General features: G+C 37.7%; 1 protein-coding gene across 3 annotated transcripts in view; it reads left to right on the top strand.

Annotated features, from left to right (window-relative positions):
- RELN (reelin) overlaps positions 1-24,567 on the top strand; it is a 650,203-nt gene that overhangs the window by 75,149 nt on the left and 550,487 nt on the right. For all 3 annotated transcript variants that reach the window (XM_090287313.1, XM_090287314.1, XM_090287312.1), the window contains exon 2: positions 22,060-22,170. In XM_090287313.1, the coding sequence (XP_090143439.1) occupies positions 22,060-22,170 (111 nt within the window). The remainder of the gene's footprint in view (positions 1-22,059; positions 22,171-24,567) is intronic.

Raw genomic sequence — 24,567 nt, 5'->3', positions numbered from 1 at the left:
AATTAAAAATGCCAGTGGGTTTAGCAACATGGAGGTCATTTGTGACTGTAGTGAGAGCTGCTCTAGTGGCATGTTTGAGGTGGTAGCTAGATTGGAAGTGATGGAAGAGTGATGGGAAATTAAGAAAGAGAGACACAGTAGTTTGGAGGCAAAGGGTGAGGATATTTGATTTCTTTTTAAATATGATTATAGATCGTCGTCGGCAGCCGTCCGTCTCGAGAGACGATGGTGTAGCTTCTTAAGTGTCTATCTGCACCGCCGAGAATGGCTGTGCAGTCCGACTCGGGAGTGACACGGCATCTGTCTCCTCCCGTGTTGAATCGACATCTTGCGATGACGCTGGAGTGTCCTCTCCAGTGGAGCTGAAGCTACAGAGCCTGGGCAGGGTGATATGGAGGGTCTGCTGTTGCCCATGCAGCAGACCCCCCCTCTCTTCGCAGCTGAAGGGTCCAAGGGAAAGACGGAGTCGATACAGCTTGGCTTCAGGTGCGCCGCACCTGATTATAGATCAACACACAAAAAAAACAGGAATTAGGCAAATTGGAATGTACTTAACATAAATACTTAGGATACATTTGCTGAGCACTTTTTTTGTGCCAGGTCGTTTGCTGGAGAAATAAATGAGTCATGCTGATGGCTTTTTTTCTCCTTGTGTAGCCAGTGTGATAGGAGATTGCATAGCCTTGCATTTCAGCCACTGGTTGTTATAAGTTAAAGGGTTAGTAAGCATATAGGTTAAAATGCTATTCTGTATGGAGCCCCTTCCAGGATGGTTACTTCTTTAAAGATTGTGATCTGTCCAGGAGCAGGTGAGGTGAACCAACCTCTCGTTGACATCTTGAGGTACCTTTTATGTCTCTAGATTAATGGGAGTCCCGTCAACGGAGTGCCCTCACCTGCTGCTGCCAGCCAACCTTACCCCAAAGCCAGTGAATAAGTGCTGCCATCACTGCCAGATGGAATAACAGGAGCACACCTGTGCTGCCAGTCAGCATGGTTGCCTAGCAACAGGAGGAGGGGCTGATGTCTGTCAGCATGTAGGCACAATATATTCTAGTTCCAGGTGCTTGATGGAAACAGTGATTACATGGACCCTCCATGGCACTTTTGGAAGTTGTGGTTCTGAGGCTGGGAAGCTGGACTGTTTTTGGAAGCTGAACTTAGAAGAGAAAAGGGAATATAGGATATGATCACCTGGCTCAATAGATAATTATTGAAAAACAGATTTGGGTTTCTGGCAATGACTTCAGCTGTGAGATCGATGGGCTTCTTGCAAGGGATAAGGTAGATCTCATAAAGACAAATAAAGTGTGTAACAAGCATATGATTCTCACTGAATTTGAGGAAGTGGGAAACAAATGCCTATATGAATCTGAAAAAAAAAAAGAGTGTATGGAGGATACCAGGTAAGAAATAAAAGAACCACAGTGAAAAAGATAGAGTGAATATGAAACTTTAATACAAGACAATAATTTTATCTCCTAACTCTTATTGTGATTTTGGAGTGTCCTCAAGGTGGGTCCCTTTGTAGTCACCAGCTATACTGGAAGGGTTTGGGTCAGTAGTCATAAGGGACCTCAACTGTATTCATCTAATTCTAATTCAAATTATACTAAAAGCAGATCACATCTACTTAAAAAAACACTTGTTACACCTGTTATTAGTCTAGTAGATTCTGTGATTAGTAGGGTGGGGTTGTGATGAATAAGACACCGCCACTAGTTCCAAGGTGCTTATAACCTGCCAAGGGATATCAAATATATACACAAAAGTTTCTCATTGTCTCTTTTGAGAGAGAGCATGAAGGCTTGAATGGAGGGGAGTATGGTATTATGATTTATAATAGCAAATACATATTTGGTCTTTGTCCCCATTTCTGGCACAGGGTTTCTAAACGCTGAGAATTTCCTAAGTGATAAGGTGTTATTTTAATGAAGTGACTTTTGGAAAGCACCTAAGGATGGGGACTGGTTGCCAGAGGAGCCAGCCATGGGATTAAGAGGGTTGAAACTTTTAGTTTTACTCCCTGACCTCCAGGGAGGAGAGGGGGGCTTGAGATGGAGTTCAATCACTAGTGGTCAAGGATTTAATTAGACTTGCTTATATAATGAGCCTCCATAAAACCCCAAAAGGACTGGATTCAGAGAGCTTCAAGTTGCTAAACACTCGGGGATTCAGAGAGAATGGTGCTCAGAGAGAGCATGGAAACTCTACATCTCTTCCCTCATACTTCACCCTATGCATCTTTTCCATTTGGCTGTTGATTCGTATCCTTTAATGTTCTTTGTAATGAGCTGGTACCTAGTAAGTAAAATATTTCCCTGAGTTTTGTGAGCTACTCTAGCAAATTAATCTAACCCAAAGTGGGGTTATGGGACCTCAGATATTTAGTGCCTGGATATGTGCTTCTGTTAAAAAACCAAATGACAACTTGGACTTGTGATTAGCATCTGAAGTGGGTGGCACTCTTGTGACACAGAGTCCTTAACCTGTGAAATCTGATGCTAACTCTGAGTAGACAGTGTTAGAATTGATTTAGTTATAGGACGCCCAGTTGCTGTGGTTTTGGAGAATTGCTTGATGGTGTGAGAAAATCCTCACACACATTGGAATTGATTATCAAAACTATAGGGAGCATCCTGAGGAGGTGACATTTAGGTGTGGCCTTGAGAGATTGGATGGATTTTAGCAAGGAGATATGGAGAGGAAAGGAATTCTGGGTGGAGAGAATGGTGAGAAAAAATGCCCCAAATTGGTAAAACAATCCTGTATCCATGTTCTTGAATAAAGGGGAGAGAGCATGATCAGCTTGGATTTCAAAAGGCCTTTTAAAAAGGCATAAAGTGAGACACACACAACAAGAAGCCTCACCTGAGGAATGCTTTGGGGAAGTTTAAGCCTGCAATCAACCTAGACTTGTTGGAAAATGATGTGTGTTAGAAAGTCATCATGGTGCTCTGGGCTCAATTGTGCACTCTTCTAAATTTATATGCTGAAACCCTAACTCCCGGTACCTCACAATGAGGCTGTATTTGGAGGTAAGGCCTTTAAAGAGGCAATTAACTTAAAATGAAATCTTTTGCATTGGCTTTAATCCAGTATGACTGGATTATTATAAGAAGAGAAAATTTGGGCACAGGCCTGTGTGTGCCAGAGGAGGACACAATGAGAAGGCAACCATCTGCTAGCCATGGACAAGTGCCAAACCTGTTGACACTCTGACTTGAACTTTAGCCTCCAGAACTGTGAGAAAATAAATTTCTACTGTTTAACCCATCTAGCCTATGGTACTTTCTTTTGGTAGCCCTAGCAAACTAATACACTTGACATTAGATAAGCAATGAATGGGACCTTCAGCTGGGGCAGGTCATAGAAATGATTGTCATTTTTTTTCTGGATTCCATATTTTTTACTTCTACTTGTTAAAACTATTTGTAGCACCCCAAATCAATACTTGCGGTGCTTTTAGGGTCATTCACAGGCATTCTCAGAGCTGTAAAAAATTTTCCTAGATGTGCATTTTCCCAGATGAGGTTGAATGTTCTGCCATCTTGTTTCAGCCCTCATAGTAAAAATAAGTGTCCTTTTCACAGTCTGTTCAGTGCCACATGTTTTTTTCATTTTTGTGTTTTTTGCTGGTGATTTTTCTGTTTTAAGTCATCTCAAGTGGTAGTGCTAAAGTGCTGAAAGCTATGATGTGCCTCATAGATAAAATGTATTACATAAGCTTTATCAGATATGAGTTATAGTGCTGTTGAATGTTAAGTTGAATGTTAATGAATTAATAATATATATTAAATAAGATTATCTTTAAGCAGAAACACACATAAAACAAGGTTATGTAATGATGAGTAGATAAAAATGTGACCAGAGGCTCAAAGGGACCTAACTTAGTGTATCCCTTCAGAGCAATAGTTCAGTATTAGCTAATTCAGTGTTCATGGTGGCTTCACAGAACAGAACTCCACAAATAACAGGAATTGACATGATGCTGGAGAGTGGTAAAGTCTATTAATCTAAATTCTATTTTCACCTTCTCCACCAAGAAGGTTAATTTCAAATGAAAAATTTAGAACACAAGTACCTTTAGAGAAGAGCTGAAGCTCAAGCTAGATAAAGAGGTACTGAGATGACCTGGACAGGGAAATAAGCTTAGTTTTCCAGCCATAGTAATGAAAAATGTATACATGTGGTTACTGAGTCACTATTTCTTTGTTTCATGGATAACAGAAGTAGTACAACTATTTTTAAAATTTTATTTTTTACTTATAGTTGACATAAAATATTTTATCAGTTTCATGTGCACAACATAGTGATTAGACATTTATATAACTTATGAAGTGATCACCCCATTAAGTACAACTATTTCTAATGATGAAGATTTCAGCAACCACAGACCATTTAACCTGATATTGGTTCATTAATAAATTCTAAAAATTCTAATGACCTTCTAGCAATCATAAAAGAGAAAGGTATGCTGTAACATTCAGGATATGCTAACTTAACCTGAGTGCCTCAGCTCTCCTTTTTTTGGGGGGGGGGGAGTGAATTCATAACCAATGTAACATTGAGTAGATGTTCTTTAAAGGTATATCTGCCAAATTCAGGAAACAGCTCCTTTTCCTTTTTAATTCATAGTCAGGACTTATAGTGGCCTCCATTTGCCAAAAACATCACCACTCTGATATTGCTCTGTAGTGCTCATCCCAGATACATGGCAACCTTGCCTGCTCACCCTCATTCTGAATTTATTTTAATCCTCATGAGTCACAGAGAATTCACTGGCACACATGAGGCCTCCTAAGAACAGGTGTCCCATTACATCTTTCTCCTGTTAAACATCATTTGCACTAGGGGGAAACTGCAGTATAATAAAATACACAGGTGGCTTAACTGTAGTGGGATTCCTAATATAATCTCAATTCAATTCAATTATAATTTTTAGTCCCATGGATAGCCTTCATTGGAAATTCTGTTTCCAATTAGGTATCCATCTGGAACTTTTCATGTTACCGTAATTGGTCTATCCAAGGACCACCTACACAAATTTACCTGGGATGGTCATTTATTAAACATGTTAATTCCTGGGATTTATCCCAGTCCTACAGCATCAGAATCCCAGGGGAAGTGGGATTGAAGGATGGGCAGAAGTAGGAATCTGAATTTTAATCTTTGGGAGGATTTAGTTTGGATAATGGTTCTACCAAATAGTCATTATTTGACTAAAAAGTAATTTAATATATCAGGTTAGCATTTTTAACTGATATTTTAAATTCCGTATGGAATTATATCTTAGATAATTTCTTTTCAAATACTTGTAAACAAAATGTACAAGTTTATAAGAATCTATCTATATTCAAGTTTGCTTTTCATCCAGCTCTAGTTTTTTTAATGCAAGTTTTCAATTTAAGAATTTAGATAAATTTTCTCAAAAACAACAAACCGAAAACAAGTATGTGCTAAGGCTAGATTAAGATTTGCTTAGAAATCCTGTACCAGAAACTAAGGAATACCACAGGTGCAAAGCATATTTAGTCCTTTGCAAACTCCTTTCATTTAACTAATTTATACATAGTTAGTTAACTTTTTCTTATATTCCTAAGCCTTAAGATATTTCCTGATAATTATTCATACCTGGAGGTTTTTAAAAGTCTCTATCCTTGGAAAGATTGTCTTAGAGTTGTATTGAAAATGCAAATTTTCACTAAACTACAAGAGATTTTGTTACTTTAAGAAGGATTTTAAGACTCCTACGAAATGTCATGTGGTAAAATGTAAAGTGTGACATTACACATAGAAGAAATATATATAATTACAATTTGATGTTATACAAATTAGCTGTGCATTTATTTCTTCTCTTATAATTTAATCAAATAATAGATGCTATCAATGTAAATATCATTTAATTATATATATATATTTAAAAGACTTAATTAGTTTATTTTTAGAAAGGGGAATTAAGGGAGAAAGAGAGGGAGAGAAACATCAATGTGTGGTTGCCTCTCATGCACCCCCTACTGGGGACCTTGCCAGCAACCCAGGCATGTGTCCTGACTGGGGATTGAACTGCGACTCTTTGGTTCACAGGCCAGCACTCAATCCACTGAGCCACACCAGCCAAGTAGTTATATTTTTATATAGCGATTATTCTTATGTAGAATTCTGTAAAAGCATTTAGTTGTAGAATATTAGAAGAGCAGCTAGCTGTGCCCACACCTGAGAATTTCTCTGTTGTATTATTTGCTTGACATTATTTTGTGAAATTCTGTTAGCAGTTTCGGATTTTGTGAATTGGATTTTGAAATATGGAATAAAAATTTTTCTGAAAAGACACAGGACCACTAAAAATAGCACTTATTCAAATGCTATTTTTATAAACATACAGATGGTTCAGATTATATCACCAGTATATCAAGTAGTAGCACTTTATAAATATTTGTTTATGAATGAATATGTTGAGCAAGATATACATACACACACACACACAAACATTAGGTGTGATCATAAAATAAATGAGAATTTTATATTTGTCCTATACAAGTTAGAGTTTTATAATTTAATCATATGTATGCCATATGTGTAATTTTCTCAATATGTACTGAAATGCATTATTTAATTTTAGCACAGTTGCTTATAATTAGTCTAGTATATCGAAATGAACATACAGAAGTGCTGAACAAGAATACTGTGAAAACATATTTTTTTAATAAAATATTTTTACAGCTACATGCAGTTTAACTATGTCTATGAGGAGTTATATCAGTTATTAATGCTGATTTAGTCAGTTTACACACATCACTGAGATGTATCTCTGTCACATCACATATAGAGATATGACATACACGTATCAGCAATGTCGCCTTTTGCATGTTCTTGAACAAGTATAATTTTTGCAAATATGAAAATATTTTGAAAACTTGTAGTCTGTTATCAAACCAAACAAAAGCAAATATTTATGTCTGAACAACTTGGGAGCAGTATTAGGAGTCACTCTGTGATTTGTTACATGAGTTCAAATTGTCTTTAGTTACCCCCAGTTAAAACCACATTTTTGGACGAGTCTAGAGGCACTTCTTATTAGAAAGAAAGAAATCCAAGAAAGTGTAATAAAAACAAAACAATCACTGGTCTGTTTTATTGTATAAAGGCTTTCAACACTTGATTATATTGGTAAAAAATTACACAAGTACTTTTTCTCTACAAATCTGTTCATTTTATTGTAACAAATATGTTAAATATACCTTATGATAATTAGTAGGCTTATTTTTCTCATCCTAGAAAAGCGTAATTAACATCCATGTATTAAGGAAAAGAAAATTCTTAGAAGTTCTATGAGAAGGGTGGAGGTAATAAATCTCCCCAAATGATTTTTTAAAGGCTAATCTTTGCTGAAATTTTGAAAAGTTATGATGAGTTATAGACAAGGTAATTTTTTTCCTTTAAAAAAGCCAGAACAAAAGGATAAAAATTGCTGAAAACCTGAATGCCACATTCCTATTCACACCACTTTAATAATTTATTGAGTGCAGGGCCAACAATATGAAATTTTCATGTATGAGTATCATCCAGCCTCATATAAAAGTAACACATGAAAAATAAGGTCAGAGATAAGTCACAAATACCAGTGACTCTTGGCTACAGTTCTCTAAATTATAATAATAAAGCATCATTCATCAAGAAAATAAATAAATATTTTTGGTTCTAGAAACTAAACAATCTTTTCATTATTTTAGAAATTAAAAAATATTCAGAATTAAATTATGAAAGCCAAAAGTGGATAAAAATAATTATTACTTTTTAAACTGCTATTGGGACTAGAAGTATGGTAGAGCATTGTGTAATTAAATTTTTCCAAGACCTCTTGTTAAGGGATTTGTGTTTTGCATAGATTGGACAATCAAAATAGTCTTCAGGATCTCATATGAGGTGCTTATTCTAACACAGGTCTTCAAACTTCAGAAAGGGATTTTACCCCAAAGATTAGTGTGTTCATAAATGTTGAGTGTGTGTGTGTGTGTGTGTGTGAGAGAGAGAGACCTAGGGAATAAAGAAGAAAGATAATGTGGAGAGATGAAGAAACAGGAAGATTTACTTTACACTCATCCCTGTCATTTGTACTTACTTCCAAAGGGCTTAACTTTAAAATAATATATTCACAAACACATTTGACTGCACCTGTTTTATCTCCTAAGAAAAAATTAAAGGAGGAAAAAAATCTCAGTGGCTCTCCTTTTATTACTGGTGGTGCCAGAAGATAAGACCTAGAGGCTATGTGTGGTTCATCTGAATCTCTGATTCTGTAATAAATATATCATAATAGGCTTCCACAGAGATGCTGGGTCCCTGTTCCAGCAAGCAAAGAGTATTTTTACAGACCCTAGAAAATGTTTTAATACATCATTAAATTTTGCATATATGAGTAGGTTTCCTGTAGTTGTCACAGTTCCCAGATAATGCTGGGTCTTTCCTCTCCTTTCAGGTGAAGACAAACCTAAGAGAGTGTTTGCAGGTCACTGTGCCCTCCCCCTGCTTTTAGGGGTGGACTGATCCAGGGCTCTTTTGACCTTATTATTTTGATCTTCAGCTTAGTCCTCCATCACACTGCATTTAGTCCTCCCTGGAGATCATTCTTTCTGCTTTCTTTGTCCTTCAAGCAACAGTACAAGTCTGTATAAAATTAAAAAAAAAAGGAGTAATATTAACAATAATAAAGAGCTGTGATAATGGTTCATGCAGCAGACATCAGGTTAAATGCATTCTACATAGCAGCCTGGTGGGCATACTCCCAGGAGCCTACATTCATATATCTGGGACTTGGAAGTACCACTGGACTACTGCCTTCCAAGAGAAAGTCAAGCCCCTGCTACCCTCTCAGGATTTCCAGATGGAGGCTGCTGTGTTTAATTCAGCCTTTCTAAGATGAGGAGCATGGCTTCCATTTCTTAAAGCCACCTTTGATGTGTGCTTTAAGGCAAGGTACTTAACCCAAGCCCCCTTTGTTTCAGCTTTCTCATGGGTAAAAGAGTATAATAATAGTACTTATTTCATAGGGATATTGAAAGGATGAAATAATTATTACAAAAGACACAACTGTATTATTTAGTTATTACTATTATTATTATGAAGGTATCTATTAAATCTGAGGGTAAAGAGCTCTTAGAGATGACCTAGGTCAGCCACCAGTGAAGACTCAGGGAAACAGGAAAAAGCGAGTGTTCATTTAGCAGTCCTCCAGAGACCAGCAGGAGGCTATGCTAGGAGCAGCCCTCTGCCTCCTCATCATGCCCCTTTTGGGTATTGTTAGAATAGATAGGTAAGGCATGGATGATCACTCTCTATTCTTCACAAAAGGCTAACTGGATTCCCTTTGTTCTTGGTCTAATTTTTAAAGATCTCTGTGATTGACCACTGTAGATTCATGCCCCCTCTCAGTGAATCTTGACCTCCAGTCATTTCTTTTACCTATTTACTTGTATATTTTTTATTGGTTGTTGTTGGTTTATGTTATTATTGAAATGCCTAGTTTAATATTTGAAAACCACATAAGACCATGTTTTAATGGAATTAATGTATTTAATGAGAAGTAAAGTTCAGGAGTCATGTTCTTATAGAGGTTTTGAATGTAAATTATAGTGTATTTTAAATGGTCTCCATTTGGTACAGAGAACTAGTAGCACTTTAAAGAAGAATCAGTTGTTGAACACACCATGTTGATAAAATTTTGCAGCAAATAAACTCAGTTTATTCCATTTTCGGATTAATATGTTTGTTCCTCAGGCTATTTAATCTGTTCTGCATTCAAAAGGCAAATGAGTTTCTGTTCATAAGGCAAAATGTGGCACTTAAAAAATATTGATAATATTAGTTCTGCTGGTATTTTTGCATTTTCAAAATATATAAAACTAAGAAATGGAAACTGCAATCAGTGCATCATCACTAATACTTAATTTTAACATTTTTGCAATTTGCTGTCCTATGATGTTTGCCATCTTAAAAAGATGGAAACATAATTTCATATTTTATGTGTCTCTTTTCTGCACATATTAAAGGTCTTTTCTATAAAGTAGTAATGTAAGATGCTTGAAGTGATCAAATTTTAATGGACCATAAAGCATTTGCAGGCCAGAAGCTTTAGGATGAAATGCAAACAGCTTTAAATGCCTAAATTTATTTTCTTTCAGGCTTTCATTTTACAGTGATTTTCTGCAAGAATGATATTAAGGTCTTGTTGGAAACAGTTAATATAAGCTGTAATAGATAATAACTGACTCTGTAATTAGTCATTTCAAGACAGAGGTACTCTTTGAGCCACTGATAAGAATTGAATTGTGTCGCTACATCATGTTTTCATTCTGCTGTCACAACCGAGCAATTCATATTCATAGACTCATGGTGCTAAGCTCATTGCCAATTTAACACAGATGTGGGGGAGATATGTACAACATCCTCAGCCTTTTGATCCCTTTTTATTTTTTATTTGAGGAAATGTCAGGGTAACTTCAGTGAGGATAAGGGTGTCGGTGTCTTAGTGACAAAATTATTGGAAGATTAATTTGGTATTACTTAAATATGTATGTATATTCATACACAAAGTATATGTATGCAAAAGAAGCAGAATTATGATTAAATGTAAAATTTAACCAAAATTTTCTCTGACATTTCTGATTTTTGAGTACTGTAATTTTTATTTTTGAAAATAATAATTATTATTTTGTTTCCGGAGAAACCTCCATTTTCATACACCTCTGTGAATAACACTGGTCCTTTTTGTGTATGTGGAAGAGATGTTAGATTTCACAAATTCAGTTACTTTGGCTATACTATATTCTCAGATATTTTTTACTTTATTTTTATCTTATTTCATGTTGTAACAATTGAACTCCTCCTCTGAGCCAGCTCTGAGAAAAGTGGGATGTGATCAAATGTTCCTGGTTCCTGAAAGCTATGGGATCACTGAGGAGGCAGAGGTGGTTTCCCCCAGGAGGTCAGAAAACACTTTATGAGAGATGGCATTTGAGCCTGCAACTGAGGAGTGGATAGGTTTTTAACAAAAGGAAACAAGGGATGTTTTTTAAAGAAAGGCAAGGAGATAGAGAAGTAAAGAAGATGTTCTAGTTTAACTGGATCAAAGAGTGTTTCCAGATTAAATGGGAAAATTTAACTGGAGAGATTAATCCTGGCCAGAGACTGGAGGTCTTTGAAACTGCCTTGAAACAGGATTTTAATCTGTATATGATAGGAAGCGAGAGATATTTGTTGAACAAGGGAATGTTGTGATCTGATAAAACACATTTGCTTTCTGATTATAGGTAATAATATATGTGCTTTATTTCTACTTGCAATCCAAAATATTGATACTGCTTTTTTTCTCTATAATTAGAGTAGCTAGGTTTTTGTATAACATTTTAATGCAAAATATAAAAGATGTAAAAATTGACTTTACAACAAAAAAGTCCCCTGGGGAAGAATTTTATAAATTTATCATGACAATTTCTAAAACCATGAAAAGAAGTAGATTATATGGAAGACTGAATAGTTTAAGTAGGTGTTTATCTATTTAAAATCATTAAACTATTATTTGACAATTTTACATAAACCTTTGGTGTCTAAAATGGGTAACTAGTGGGTCCTATCCCATGTTGTGATATATTTTAATTTGTATAAAATCTCTAGAATTGTTAAAATGTCAGATAGAGTTTATAAACATTTTGCTGATAAGGAACTAGTTCTAAATATCTCCTTTTGCCTTTCTAGTTGATAAAATCCAAATTACAGTGTTAACATAGTTCTTGGCTCACAGAAGTTTTTACTTATAGCTTAGTTCTTAAAGTCTGAATGTATAGTGTACTTTCTAGGGCTCATTCTAAGTGTGCTTATAATAAGAACTTCTTTCTTTCCCTCTTCTAATATGAATATTTTCTGAAATGGAAGTTAAAAGAGTAGACAATTGCTATCTGTATACCCACCACCTAGATTCAGCAGTTGTTCATATTTTATAGTAAATTTCTCTGAAAGGGAATTGGCACTTGGCAAATATTATTTGTTCCCCCACAACATTAGTTAGACCATTGGCTAATAATCTTGAAAAGAGAATGAAAGATTTGCTTATTAACTGGGCTAGTTAGATATCAGTTAGACACAAGTAGTCCTAACAGGTATTTATCTTAAAGATAGTTCAAATATAAAAATTTTGTGCAATTTTTTCCTATCCTATTGTACCTAAGTTTATATCTTTTAACTGTGACTTCTGTTTATGTAAAGGCAGCTTCATAAAGTATTTTTTAAAGGAAATATTGTTTTTAATCCTCACTTGAGGATGTGTTTATTGATTTTAGATGGAGGGAGGAAAGGAGAGATAGAGAAACATCAATGTGGGAGAGAAACATCAATTGGTTGCCTCCTGTACATGCCCTGACCAGGGATCAAACCCACAACCTAGTTATGTGCCCTGATGAGGATTGAACCTGCAATGCTCCAACCAACTGAGCCACCTGGTTAGGGCTTAAAGGAAACATTTTAACCTGACATTAGCTTTGGCACATTTTAAATTCTCCAGTTTGGGACTATAACATTCTGAATCACAATATCAAAAACTTACAAAAATATCTGTAGTGGGAATTAGGACTGAGTATTTTGCATTTGCAAATGAGTACCTATATCTGTACACAAATACACACAAAATCCTGTGATTCATGTATAGTTTATTTAAAATCTAGATACAGATGTCTCTGTCTTTATTTATTTATTTATTTATTTTAATTTTATTTTTTGGTTATTCAATTACAGTTGTCCCATTTTTCCCCCATTGCTCCCCCCTCCCAGCCCATCCCTTCTACCACAATTATATCCCTCCCCGTTGTCCATGTCCATGAGTCATTCATATACGTTCCTTGACCTGACCCTTCCCTTACTTATCCCCCTTCTCTCCCTCCCCCCTCCCCCCTACTGACTGCTATTCTAGTCTTTGCCTATTTAGTTCATTTGTTTGTGTTGCTCTTTAGTTTCCTGTATTGGGTGATATCATATGGTATTTTTCTTTCTTTGCCTGGCTTATTTCACTAAGCATAATTCTCTCTAATTCCATCCATGTTGTTGCAAATGGCAGGAGTTCCTTCTTTCTTTCTGCTACATAGTATTCCATTGTGTAGATGTACCACAGTTTTTTGATCCACTCATCTACAGATGGGCACTTAGGCTGTTTCCAGCACTTAGCTATTGTAAACAGGGCTGCTATGAACATAGGGGTGTGTAAGTTCTTTTGAATTAGGGTTTTAGGATTTTTCGGGTATAATCCTAGCAGTGGAATCACTGGTTCAAATGGCAGTTCCATTTTTAGTTTTTTGAGGTAATTCCATACTGTTTTCCATAGTGGCTGCACCAGTCTGCATTCCCACCAACAGTGCAGTAGGGTTCCTGTTTCTCCACATCCTCGCCAGCACTTGTTGCTTGTTGATTTGTTGATGATGGCCATTCTGACAGGTGTAAAATGGTATCTCATTGTGGTTTTTACTTGCATCTCTCTGATGGCCAATGAGCCTCTTTAACAAATGGTGCTGGGAGAACTGGACAGGGACGTGCAAAAAAATGAAACTAGACCACCAACTTACACCACACACGAGAATAAACTCAAGATGGATTAAAGACTTAAATGTAAGCCGTGATACCATAAAAGTCCTAGAGGAAAACATAGGCAGGAAAATTTCAGATATCACACGTAACAATATCTTCACGGATACATCTCCTAAGGCAAGAGAAATAAAGGAAAAAATAAACAAATGGGACTACATCAAACTAAAAAGTTTCTGCTCATCAAAAGAAAACATCAGCAAGATGAAAAGGAAACCAACCATATGGGAAAACATATTTGCCAATGATATCACAGACAGGGGACTGATCTCCAAAATATATAAAGAGCTTATACAACTCAACATCAAGAAAACAAACAACCCAATTAAAAAATGGGCAAAGGACCTGAACAAACACTTCTCCGAAGAGGACATACAGAAGGTCCATAGGCACAGATGTCTGTGTCTTTAGTTAATCAGCTTCATCAATGGGCCAAATAGTATGGTAACCATGAAAGTTGTAAGTTTTCCTCCTAGTTTATATACATATTTAAAATAATTTTACATTCAGAAATGTGAGCTTCAATTTTTTTTTCTATCATGGACCATGTTAGTACTGTGTATAGTAAACCATTCCTTTATCATAGGCCACTCTTCTGCTTTTAGGAAAATTATACCAGTTGCCTGTGTAGCACACGTTTGTGGATGTAAGTGGTAAGCTAAGACTAGAGACACTAAAATAGTGCTTGAAGGGTGAGTCCCAGTGGCATTAGAGGGAAAAAAAGTCGTCAGGACACATAGGAACAGTAACATGTCAGGGGTCAAGCAAAGCTTTATGGAAAAGGAATGAGGAAAATATGGTAGGGTAAAGGGAAGGGCCCCAAATGAAAGCAGGAACTGGCAGGAGTTGATGATGCAGAATTACACAGTAAGAAGAGGTAGCCAGAGCAGCCCCAAAGCCTGAAATAATTATTTGTTTCTATGGGGCTTTTTTTTTTTTTTTAAAACCCTGACAGACTAACCAGAGGCTGCAAGTAAATATAAGTGGAAGCATTTGTTAAAAAGGTAAAAGAGGGGCAGAGAGAAGGGTGCTCTTGACAGTTTCAGAGTCAGATATCCTTGACATAAACTCTTGCTTGGATTGCTCATAAGTTCATTACTAGTGTTCCAGTCAATAAAAAAAAAAAGTGGGCTTCAGATATCTTGGAGTTTCCTACAAACTATCAGGGAATCCAAACTATGTCAGGTGTTTTTGTAATACAGAAATTGGACCCATTCTCTTTTTTGAATAAAAGAAAACCTGGTGATCAGAAAGTTATGTTGTATCCTTTACGAGTCTGGGCAACATTTCCTCTTCCTTAACAATAAGATACTTGTTACCAGTTCACATACGGATTATGCATTATATCTGTATAAAGGAGGAAAAGGAATGCTGTTCCATAGTGTCAAGAGAGCAGCAGTTTTCCAAATGCAAATATAATTTTTTCCTTAAAAATGCATTGAATTCTCAACTCTAGTGGGGCAAGAAATAGATTATAATCAGTTAGCTTCTAACAGGGAATCTTTTCTTTGGATGGTTTGTATAAGCATATAGTATGTGAGAAGATGTATACAAGTACTTAAATTGGTTTTCTGTTTTTGTAGATTTCTTTGGCTGTCTCGTGGTCTCTGCATTGATTTGTCTTGCATTCTGGAAAACATTTCAAACATAAATAGCCAACTTCCCTCTGTCTTCTTTCCATGTGGCTTTTTCAAGTGGGATTCATCTGACATATAAAGTCTAGGGTTGACGACATACTTTTCCTCTGAAAACTAGTAGATAAGACAAAGGTGTACACTTTTGTATGAATGAGTTATTCTTTAATAAAGATTTTAATACATATTCTTGAACACTGAAAAATGACAGGAATTGCTAAAGACACTTAAGATACCTGCCTTGATGGAGTTAACGAACATTCTGCAGAATGAGACTGACAATAAACATAAAAACAAAAACCATCACAAGTAAATTAGTATAATGTATTAAAGGTAATAATTACTTATAGAAAAAAAAGGGGGAAGTAAAACCAAATATGGGACATTGGGAATGTGGGGATTGTAAGGGCAGGAGACGGGGTCATTTGCAATTCTAAATAGTGTGGTTAAGGCAGGTTTGAGCTAAGACTTGAAAGAGGTGAGGGAATTGGCCCTTCAGATATGTGTATTAAGAGAGTCCAAGGTAGAGGAAAGGACTGCTGCAAAGACTTGGCATATCTCAGCTACACCACAGAAGCTAATGTGGCTGGAGTGGAGTGAGCCAGGAGGAGAGCAGAAGGAGATGAAAACAAAGAAGGAATGGAGGCCAATCACATAGGACCATGTAGGCCACTGAGAAGACTTTGACTTAGAAAGTTGTAAGCAGAGGAGTGACATGATCTGACGCATGTTTTAAAATTATTCTTCTGACTCTTTTACTGACTGTAGAGAGAGGAGGGTAGAACTAGGAAGACCAGATAGATGTCTAGTGCAATAATCCATGGGAGAGACATTGGTAACTCAGAGTAGGGTGTAAATGGTGAGATTCTGGATATGATCTAAAGGCAGAGCCAACAGGATTTACTGATGGATTACATTCAGGGTGTGGGAGAAGGTGATTCCAAAGTTGACTCAGGTTTTTAGCCTGAGCAGCAGGAAAGCTGGTGCCTCCATCAACTGAGTTGGGTAAGGCCACAGCAGAAGCAGGACTGGGGTGGGAGTTCAGTTTTGGTTATGCTGAGGTTAAGATGTCTCCTTGGACATCCAAGTGGAGATGCTAAGGAGCAGCTTGACATATGTTTGGAGTATATGTAAAGAGATATATGAAGAGATCTGGACTGGGGATTGAAATTTGGAAGTAGTCAGTTTATGGATAGTATTTAAAGCAAGAGACTTTAAGATTAATAAGTGTTTTTTCTTAGTAATTACATTTTTCTAAGACAGTCAATGTTTAAAAATTATTTCTCACATAGTTAAGTTCACTTTGTCATGAGATTACCAGACAATATTGCTGCTAGGAATAGAACAAACATAGAGAAAAACATGTCCAATCTGACATAGCAAATTGGTAATATTGGAGATAAAATCCTGTCTTCGTATTCCTGAGATGTTTTCACTAGACCATAGTGCTTCAGCATTCAAGGATCTACATAAAGATGGGCACTGATCTGAAGCAGGCATTGTGGTGCATGGAGGAGTAAAGATCAGAATTTTCTTCTCTGCGTCTGGAGGTGTACTGGGTGGCAGATGAGAGGGGAGATTGGGCAAGTGATTAGTAGCCTGGATGGACATCTCAGTGGCACAACAGATCCAAATGTGCTCAATACCCAAGTGAGTGACAGGCCATGGAGGCAGCTTCCTAGGTCCATGTCTCTTCTTAAATGAAACATCACTAGATATGTGTAAGCCATCAATAAATTGAATTTATCAGTTGTCATGGCAGAATGGCAGCAGTTTTGTTTTGCTGTGAGGAGAATAGCTGTTTGAGACCAGAACTGAATAACTCAAGAAAGACCGAGCTGCCACATATGCTTCTTTTTTTCCCTCAGCCTTTTCTCCAACAGTGTTTAGCCTCCATTTTAAATTGACACTGAGAAGCAGGGTGGGCAAGTTAATAACAAGTTGGGGTGTGCTGCTTTGCCACTTGTGTTGGGCCCACTGAGAGCCCAGCTGAAACGTAGTGTGAACTGTGGTCAGAATGAAGCAGTGTGTGTGTGTGGGTGGGTGGGTGTGGGGTAGGTGGAGAATCCTGGCAGGCAGCAGGACTCAGATGTGGGCAGTCCAGCGATTAGATATGTGGAGGCATCTGGCAAGGCAGATGTCAGGAGCTCATTCAAAGATTCCTGTTCTCAGAAATGGAAGAGAAAGGCAGAGCTTCAAGGTCTGAGAGCAGGCAGGGAAAGGGAACTAACTTTTATTGATTAGTTACTATATTCATGATAGTGTGTTATGGAGGTAGATACATTTACAGAGAGATAATAAATTTTTTTTCATTCTTACAATAAATCCAAAATTATTATCATTCCCTTTTGTAAATGAGGACTCAGACTTGCCCCCAAGGTCACACACTGATCAGAGGTAGAGAGAGGTAAGACTCAAATTTAGGTTCACCTCACTCCCAAACCCTCAAAACCCTTACATTTTTCAGAATTTTGGAAATAAGAACCAGAGTAGACATATAAAGAAATGGAGAGGAGTCCACCAGGACTGTGTTTGTGTATTAATACATGGGGGATGCCATCTTACTGGACTAGAGTGGAGTGATTGAGAGGAAGTGGGTAAAAACAGGGTGCCGTGGGTCTATAGTGAGAAACTGCAGGTTGAGTCTGACCTGCTGTAAAGGATGACCTGAGACACAGCATTGTAGTCCAGAGCTCTCTAATAGGAAGTAATTTAGTTTTAATCCCCTAGATAGGGCACAGAAGCAATTTAAGCTCTTTTTTTACTTAAGTCAAGGTGAACTCACTGAACCAAAGGATGGAGGCATCAGTAAACCAGTTCTGGAAATCTGGAGTAAACAAATCAGGGGGTTGATGATTAGGATGTGATTCTGTAGATGAGATTTAGACTCAGGGTTGAAGTGATTTTACTCAAGAACTTGTAGCAGCAGATGAGTGCCCAGTGTGCTGATTCATCTCTTACCCAGCCTAGGGCTTTATCCACTATGATGTGAGGTCACCTCCTGGCCATCTTTGGTCCTCTTTCTCAATACTAACAGTAATAGTGACTCCTATAGCTTCCACTTTCCTTTTCTTCAAATAATCCTCATGGATGTAAATAATCTGGGAAAGAGGTTATTAAATATGGATTTGGCCACAGCCACTTTTCCCCCTTGGGATCTGGTGGGCTCAGAAACAAAATGGGAGAGGAGCCAGGTAAAAAGCATCAGAAAATTTTAGACTATATCAGATGGTCCTAGACAGGTTCTGAATTGTTTTGTGCCACAAATTTCTCATTTGTATCCTGGAAATAACAATAGTATTCCCTTTATAGAGATATTTCAATAATGAGGTGAGATAATACATGTTAACTACTCAGCTCAGTGCCTGAGTGGTTTACTTGTAGTTTAACATGCCAGCACTCAAAATATTAGCTATTATTAAAGGACATGATTTACTCCAACATCCAATGTTATTTTGGAGATAGCATGAAGTCAGGCTATTCTAATGATATATGTGTCTTTATAATATGGATGTTTAAGACCATTCAGCTAGACTTCTTGGAGTTTAAACATTCTCATCAAAGCTAATATGACTCTTTTTAAAAAATTTTTTTCTTATTGATTATGCTGTTACAGTTGTCCCAATTTCTTTTCCCTCTGCTCCCTTCCACCCTGTGACCTCCCCTCCTTCAAGTTGTCCCCCTCCCCTTAGTCCATGTCCATTTGTTGTGCATATAGTTTTTCTCAACATCTTCCTGTCTACTCCACTCCCTTCTACGATGCTTCTTAATTCCTGCATCATCTCCCTCCCTTTTCTCCCTTCCCTTTTCCCCCTTCCCTCTCCCCGCTGACCTCCCCCCAATATGTTCCCCATACCTATAATTCTTTTTCCCTTCTCGTTGCCTACTTAGTTTGCCTTAGTTTCGATTCCCCAGCTTCTGTTGTTGGTTGTTGATACAGTTTTCATTTAATGTTCATAGTTTTGATCCTCCTTTTTCTAAACAAGTCCCTTTAACATCTCATATAACAGTGGTTTGGATCTAATGAACTCCTTCGGTTTTATTTTGTCCTGGAAGCACTTTCTCTGTCCTTCTATTCTGAATGACAGCTTCGCTAGATAGAGTAATCGTGGCTGTAGGTTTTTGCTTTTCATTACTTTGAATATTGGTCCTGGCTGGTTTGGCTCAGTGGATTGAGCGTCGGCCTGCGAGCTAAGTGTCGCTGGTTCGATCTTCCAGTCAGGGCACATCAGAGAAGGAAAACTCTGACCCCATAAAACCTCCGCTGCCTTGCGGCATACCTCTTCAGGGGAAAGGCTAAGGGAGTAAACCCCGACAGAAAATCCGGAGCCGGAGTCCCTAAGGCGGTTTGACGTTGTAGTCAACACCGGCAACTCCTGCGGCGCACCTAAAGCCAAGCTGTATTGACTCCGTCTTTCCCTTGGACCCTTCAGCTGCGAAGAGAGGGGGGGTCTGCTGCATGGGCAACAGCAGACCCTCCATATCACCCTGCCCAGGCTCTGTAGCTTCAGCTTCACTGGAGAGGACACTCCAGCATCATCGCAAGATGTCGATTTAACACGGGAGGAGACAGATACCGTGTCACTCCCGAGTCGGACTGCACAGCCATTCTCGGCGGTGCAGATAGACTCTTAAGAAGCTACACCATCGTCTCTCGAGACGGACGGCTGCCGATTGACTTTGAATATTTCTTGCCAGTCCCTTCTTGCCTGTAGGGTCTCCTTTGAGAAATCAGCTGATAGTCTAATTGGGACCCCTTTGTACATAATTCTTTTCTTCTCTCTTGCTGCTTTTAAGATTCTCTCTTAATCCTTAATTTTTGACATTTGATTATAATATGTCTTGGTGTGGTTCTCCCTGGGTCCAGTTATTTTGGAACTCTCTGTGTTTCCTGGACCTGTAAGTCTATTTCCTTCCCCAAGTTTGGGAAGTTCTGCTTCATTATTTTTTCACATAATTTTTCAATTTCTAGTCCTTCTTTTTCACCCTCTGGCAATACTATAATTCGAATGTTCATTCGCTTATAGTTGTCCCAGAGGTTTCTGAACCTCTCCTTATATTCCTCACTTTTTGTTTCCTCTTTCTGCACTAGTTGACTGTTCCTTTCCTATGTTCCAATTTGTTGATTTGATTCCTGGTTTTTCTTTCCTCACCACTTGTCTTGTATGTATTTTTGTTCATTTCAGCAGGACTAGCCTTCATTCCTTCCCTGTCTTGATTACGTCCCGCTGTTAGGTCGTAAGCTGCCTTATGACTATAGCTCTGAACTGAGCCTCAGAAAGATTTTCTATTTGTTCATTGGTTAATTCCCATATTTGCTTTTCGGTTAGCTGTGTGATTGGTACTTTAATCATTATTTCTGCCATTCTGGCCATTTTTTGTTTATCTTTCCTTCTTACGCTATATTGGGCAGAGCCCCGTGTGCTCGTCACAACCAGGCAACCCTTTTCATTACTCTGTCGTACTTTGTTTGGGGGTGGGGGCACAAGATGGATTCCTGCCATTACTCTCCACTGAGAGACCAGGAGCCTCCTCCTCCGTCCCCACGCCTTCTGAGCCGCATGGTCCAAGACAATGGGGGTCTGCCTTCCCTGGCATTGGAATTGCGAGCTGATAGGTCTGGTCTGCAGCCAGGGTTGGTTCCTGGGTGCTTCTCTCCTCCTCTTAACTATGGGTGTCTGTGCTTACTGGGTCCCGCTGCTCATTGCTGAAGCTGCCGCTGCTGGCACAGCTTGATCTTTCTGCCACAGCTTTGCCCCTCCTGCCTGTCCGGATGAGCACCACTTGTTTTTAACTTCATACGTTGGCCTTCCATGTAGCTTTATTTTCTGGAACTTCTGGTTATTTCTGGTTTTGCCGTAGTTGTAGTCCTTCTTAGTTGTGGAGGGAGACGTGGCATGTCAATCTAGGTCTCCATCTTGGCCAGAAGTGACCTAATATGACTCTTCTTATTGCCACCAAGCATTGATGATAGACTTGTGCTGTGTACTACCAAAGTAATATTACCTTCTCACAGCTGCTTTCTATAAATGGCATCATCTTGATCTCATTAAGTCAGTGCAGGAGAAAATATTATATCAAGGAGGAAAATATGATTAATTTTTAGGTGGTGAGCAGCAAGATAAAATTTTTAAAAACTAAACCTGAGTGCTTACAGATAAAGTTAATTGGAAACTTTTCTTCCCAGGAGCATCCCGATTTTCTAGTTATTAAACCACTCAGACTCGTTTTGTAGACTTTTGTCTGAAACTTAAAGAACACAGGGGTCTTCCTCTCTTGTTTTGATAAGGAAAAGGGATATCTTTATACAAATTAATATGCTTTTGTTAAAAATCTTCAGGGATTCATCTATGGAATGTAGACTCACAATAACTGCACCTTACTCTTCTTCTTTCAGCTGATGTAAGATTGTTTTAAAATACTTAAAACAAAGTGTTTCGTCACAATGTCAAATCTCCAGCAATGCCTTTTGCTGCATTCAGGGATGGTGGTAGATGTGGGGAAACTAGCTATTTAATACTCCATTATTTTTAGATGATTTTGCACATAGCTAGGGAAAGTGTAAATGAATACAGAAAGAGAGGACTGATGTACTAAATTTAGGACTAGCAATTATAGACATGGAGGTCTGAGCTTCATTTTGCTCTTCTGTAATTTGTAATATGTGTAAAGAAAATACTAACTAGTGATAGCATAAAAATTAATGAGTAAAAATTTTGACAGTCTCTAACACTTTAGAAATGTATCTTATTATTCTGACTGTATTAATTGAGGTTTCTTTTCTTTTCCTCTATTTCAGTGACAATTTCAACAAGCACCTTTTTTGATGGCTTGCTGGTGACAGGACTATACACATCTACAAGCGTTCAGGCTTCACAGAGCATTGGAGGTTCTAATGCTTTTGGATTTGGTGAGCTATCCTGACATAGGAAATCAATAATTGTCAATATTTTATACAGTTAAACATTTTATAATCTGAAGTGATTTTTGTGTATTTGCTTTTGAAGTTGAGTGACTTGAAATAAGTCATGTAAATGTGCAGCTAACCATGTATGATCTTGGTCCCTCTCTCCATCCTCTGCCACAATTACACTTGGCCCTATGGGTTCATGGAAATGTCTCTGTTCTGTCATTTAGGTTGCTAGAATTAGAATTCACTCTTATTCCCATGCAATTATTCAGTATCCTATTTTTATAAAAAGTTCCTATAATCCTGGAGTAGGTGAAAAGTGTCATATTAAGTTTAACAAGTAAGCATTCAATGTTACACATGGAAGATAGTAATAATTGTTTAAATGTTTGAATCCCATGCATATTCATAAAAGAATGTGATTTAATATTTAAGGCATTTATATGGAGTCATTGTCCTTAAATCAGAGGCATGGTAGCTTACTTATGTGGCAAGACAGAAGGCTACATAATGGTCACTGATTTTTCAATTTTGAAATCTCTGCTTTAGCCATAATGCTGTAAACATGTCAAGCTCGAATTAAGTAGACCCTTTTAAGCATCTAAAATGCAAATTTACTAATTAGTTTATGTAAGACATGAGATCACTGATCTTTCTCTAAATTAGAAAACTGCACAAAACTTCCTACATTGGTGTGAGAAGAAAGAATTGTATTATCAAAGGTGGCCATGTGTTCAAAGTTTTATTTTTTCTGCGGTATTTATTAAAGAAATAATTTATACTACTTTTGATATATGAATGAATACCTCTTCTCTGTCCAGTCACAGCTCTGCCCTGGTGACTTAGTGATTGATGTAAGGGTAATAATATTGATGTTGCATTGCCAGTCTACTGGCCCAGGATGACCTTCACAGCCTTGGAGTTTAAAGGAATCTGGAAGTCATTTATTCATCATGCTAAATTATTTGACATTGAGAAATTGCCTTATTTTTAAAAGATCCCAGATAAGCTTTACAATCTGTTGGTAACTGCTTCTAAGGTCTAATCCTTAAGAAAAATTTCCCCAGCACCCATTTATGATAAAAGCACACAGCAAGGGGGGGATACAAGGAGTGAGTATACCTCAACATTAAAAAAGTGATTTACGAGAAACCTATAACCAACATTATACTCAACAGGTAAAAAATAAAAGCTTTTCCCTTAAAATCAGGCACAAGACAAGGATGTTCGATTTCACCACTCTTATTCAATATAGTACTGGAAGTTCTAGCCACAGCAATCAGACAGGAAAAAGAAATAAAAGGCATCCAAATTGGAAAGGAGGAAATAAAACTGTCATTATTTGCAGATGACATGATAGTGCACATAGAATACCTATAGTCTCCACCAAAAACTACTTGACCTAATAAGTGAGTTTGGCAAAATACAGAGTCAATATTCAGAAACCAAAGGCATTTTTGTACACCAACAATGAAGTATCAGAAAGGCAAACTAGGGGGGAAAATCCCATTTATTATAACAACAAGAAAAATAAAGTACTTAGGAATAAACTTAACTAAGGAGGTAAAAGACCTGTACTTGGAAAACTATAGAACACTGAAGAAAAAACTTAAGGAAGATAATATAAATGGAAGCACATACCATGTTCTTGGATTTGAAGAATTAACATCATTAAAATGTCCATACTAGCGAAAGCAATCTATAGATTCAATGTATTCCTATTAAAATACCAATGGCATATTTCACAGATTTAGAACAAATATTTCTAAAATTTACATGGAATCAAAAAAGACCCTGAATAACCTCAGAAGTCTTGAGAAGGGAGAACAAAGTAAGAGGGATCACAATACCCAACATCAAACTATACTATAAGGTCACTGTAATCAAAACAGTCTGGTACTGGCATAAGAACAGACATATAGATCAATGGAACAGAATAGAGAGTCCAGAAACAAACCGATGTCTTTATGGTTAATTAATATTTGACAAAGGAGGAAGGAGCATAAAATGGAGTGAAAACAGCCTCTCTAATAATGATGTTGGGGAGGAGGAAGATGTCAGTGGAGTAAGTAGCAGTGTTGTCTGCTTGCTCCTATCATGGAAAGCTTGGGATATGAACAGAGAGACGAGTGAGTGAGTACAAACTACAGACAGCTCGAGTGGGGAAGGGAGAGCGAGAGCGGAGTGGAACAGGGCAGAAGGCTTGCCAGCGCTCTCAGGAGGAGTCGCTGGACCCACCAAGCTCCGGGCTCCTACTGAATTGCAGCCCAGAGGGACAGCTGCAGACTGGCTCACCGACTGGAATCTGCTTGGCGACTGCAGCCTACTGTGGGCACGGGGACCAGTGGAGTCCCATAGGGAAACAATAGAAAGGTTTCTGTGAAGCGGCCAGAGGTG

Source organism: Furipterus horrens, unplaced genomic scaffold, assembly GCF_987537825.1.
Source record: "Furipterus horrens unplaced genomic scaffold, mFurHor1.1.pri manual_scaffold_9, whole genome shotgun sequence".
Lineage (NCBI taxonomy): Eukaryota > Metazoa > Chordata > Mammalia > Chiroptera > Furipteridae > Furipterus > Furipterus horrens.
This window is presented reverse-complemented; position numbering and strand designations above follow the sequence as displayed.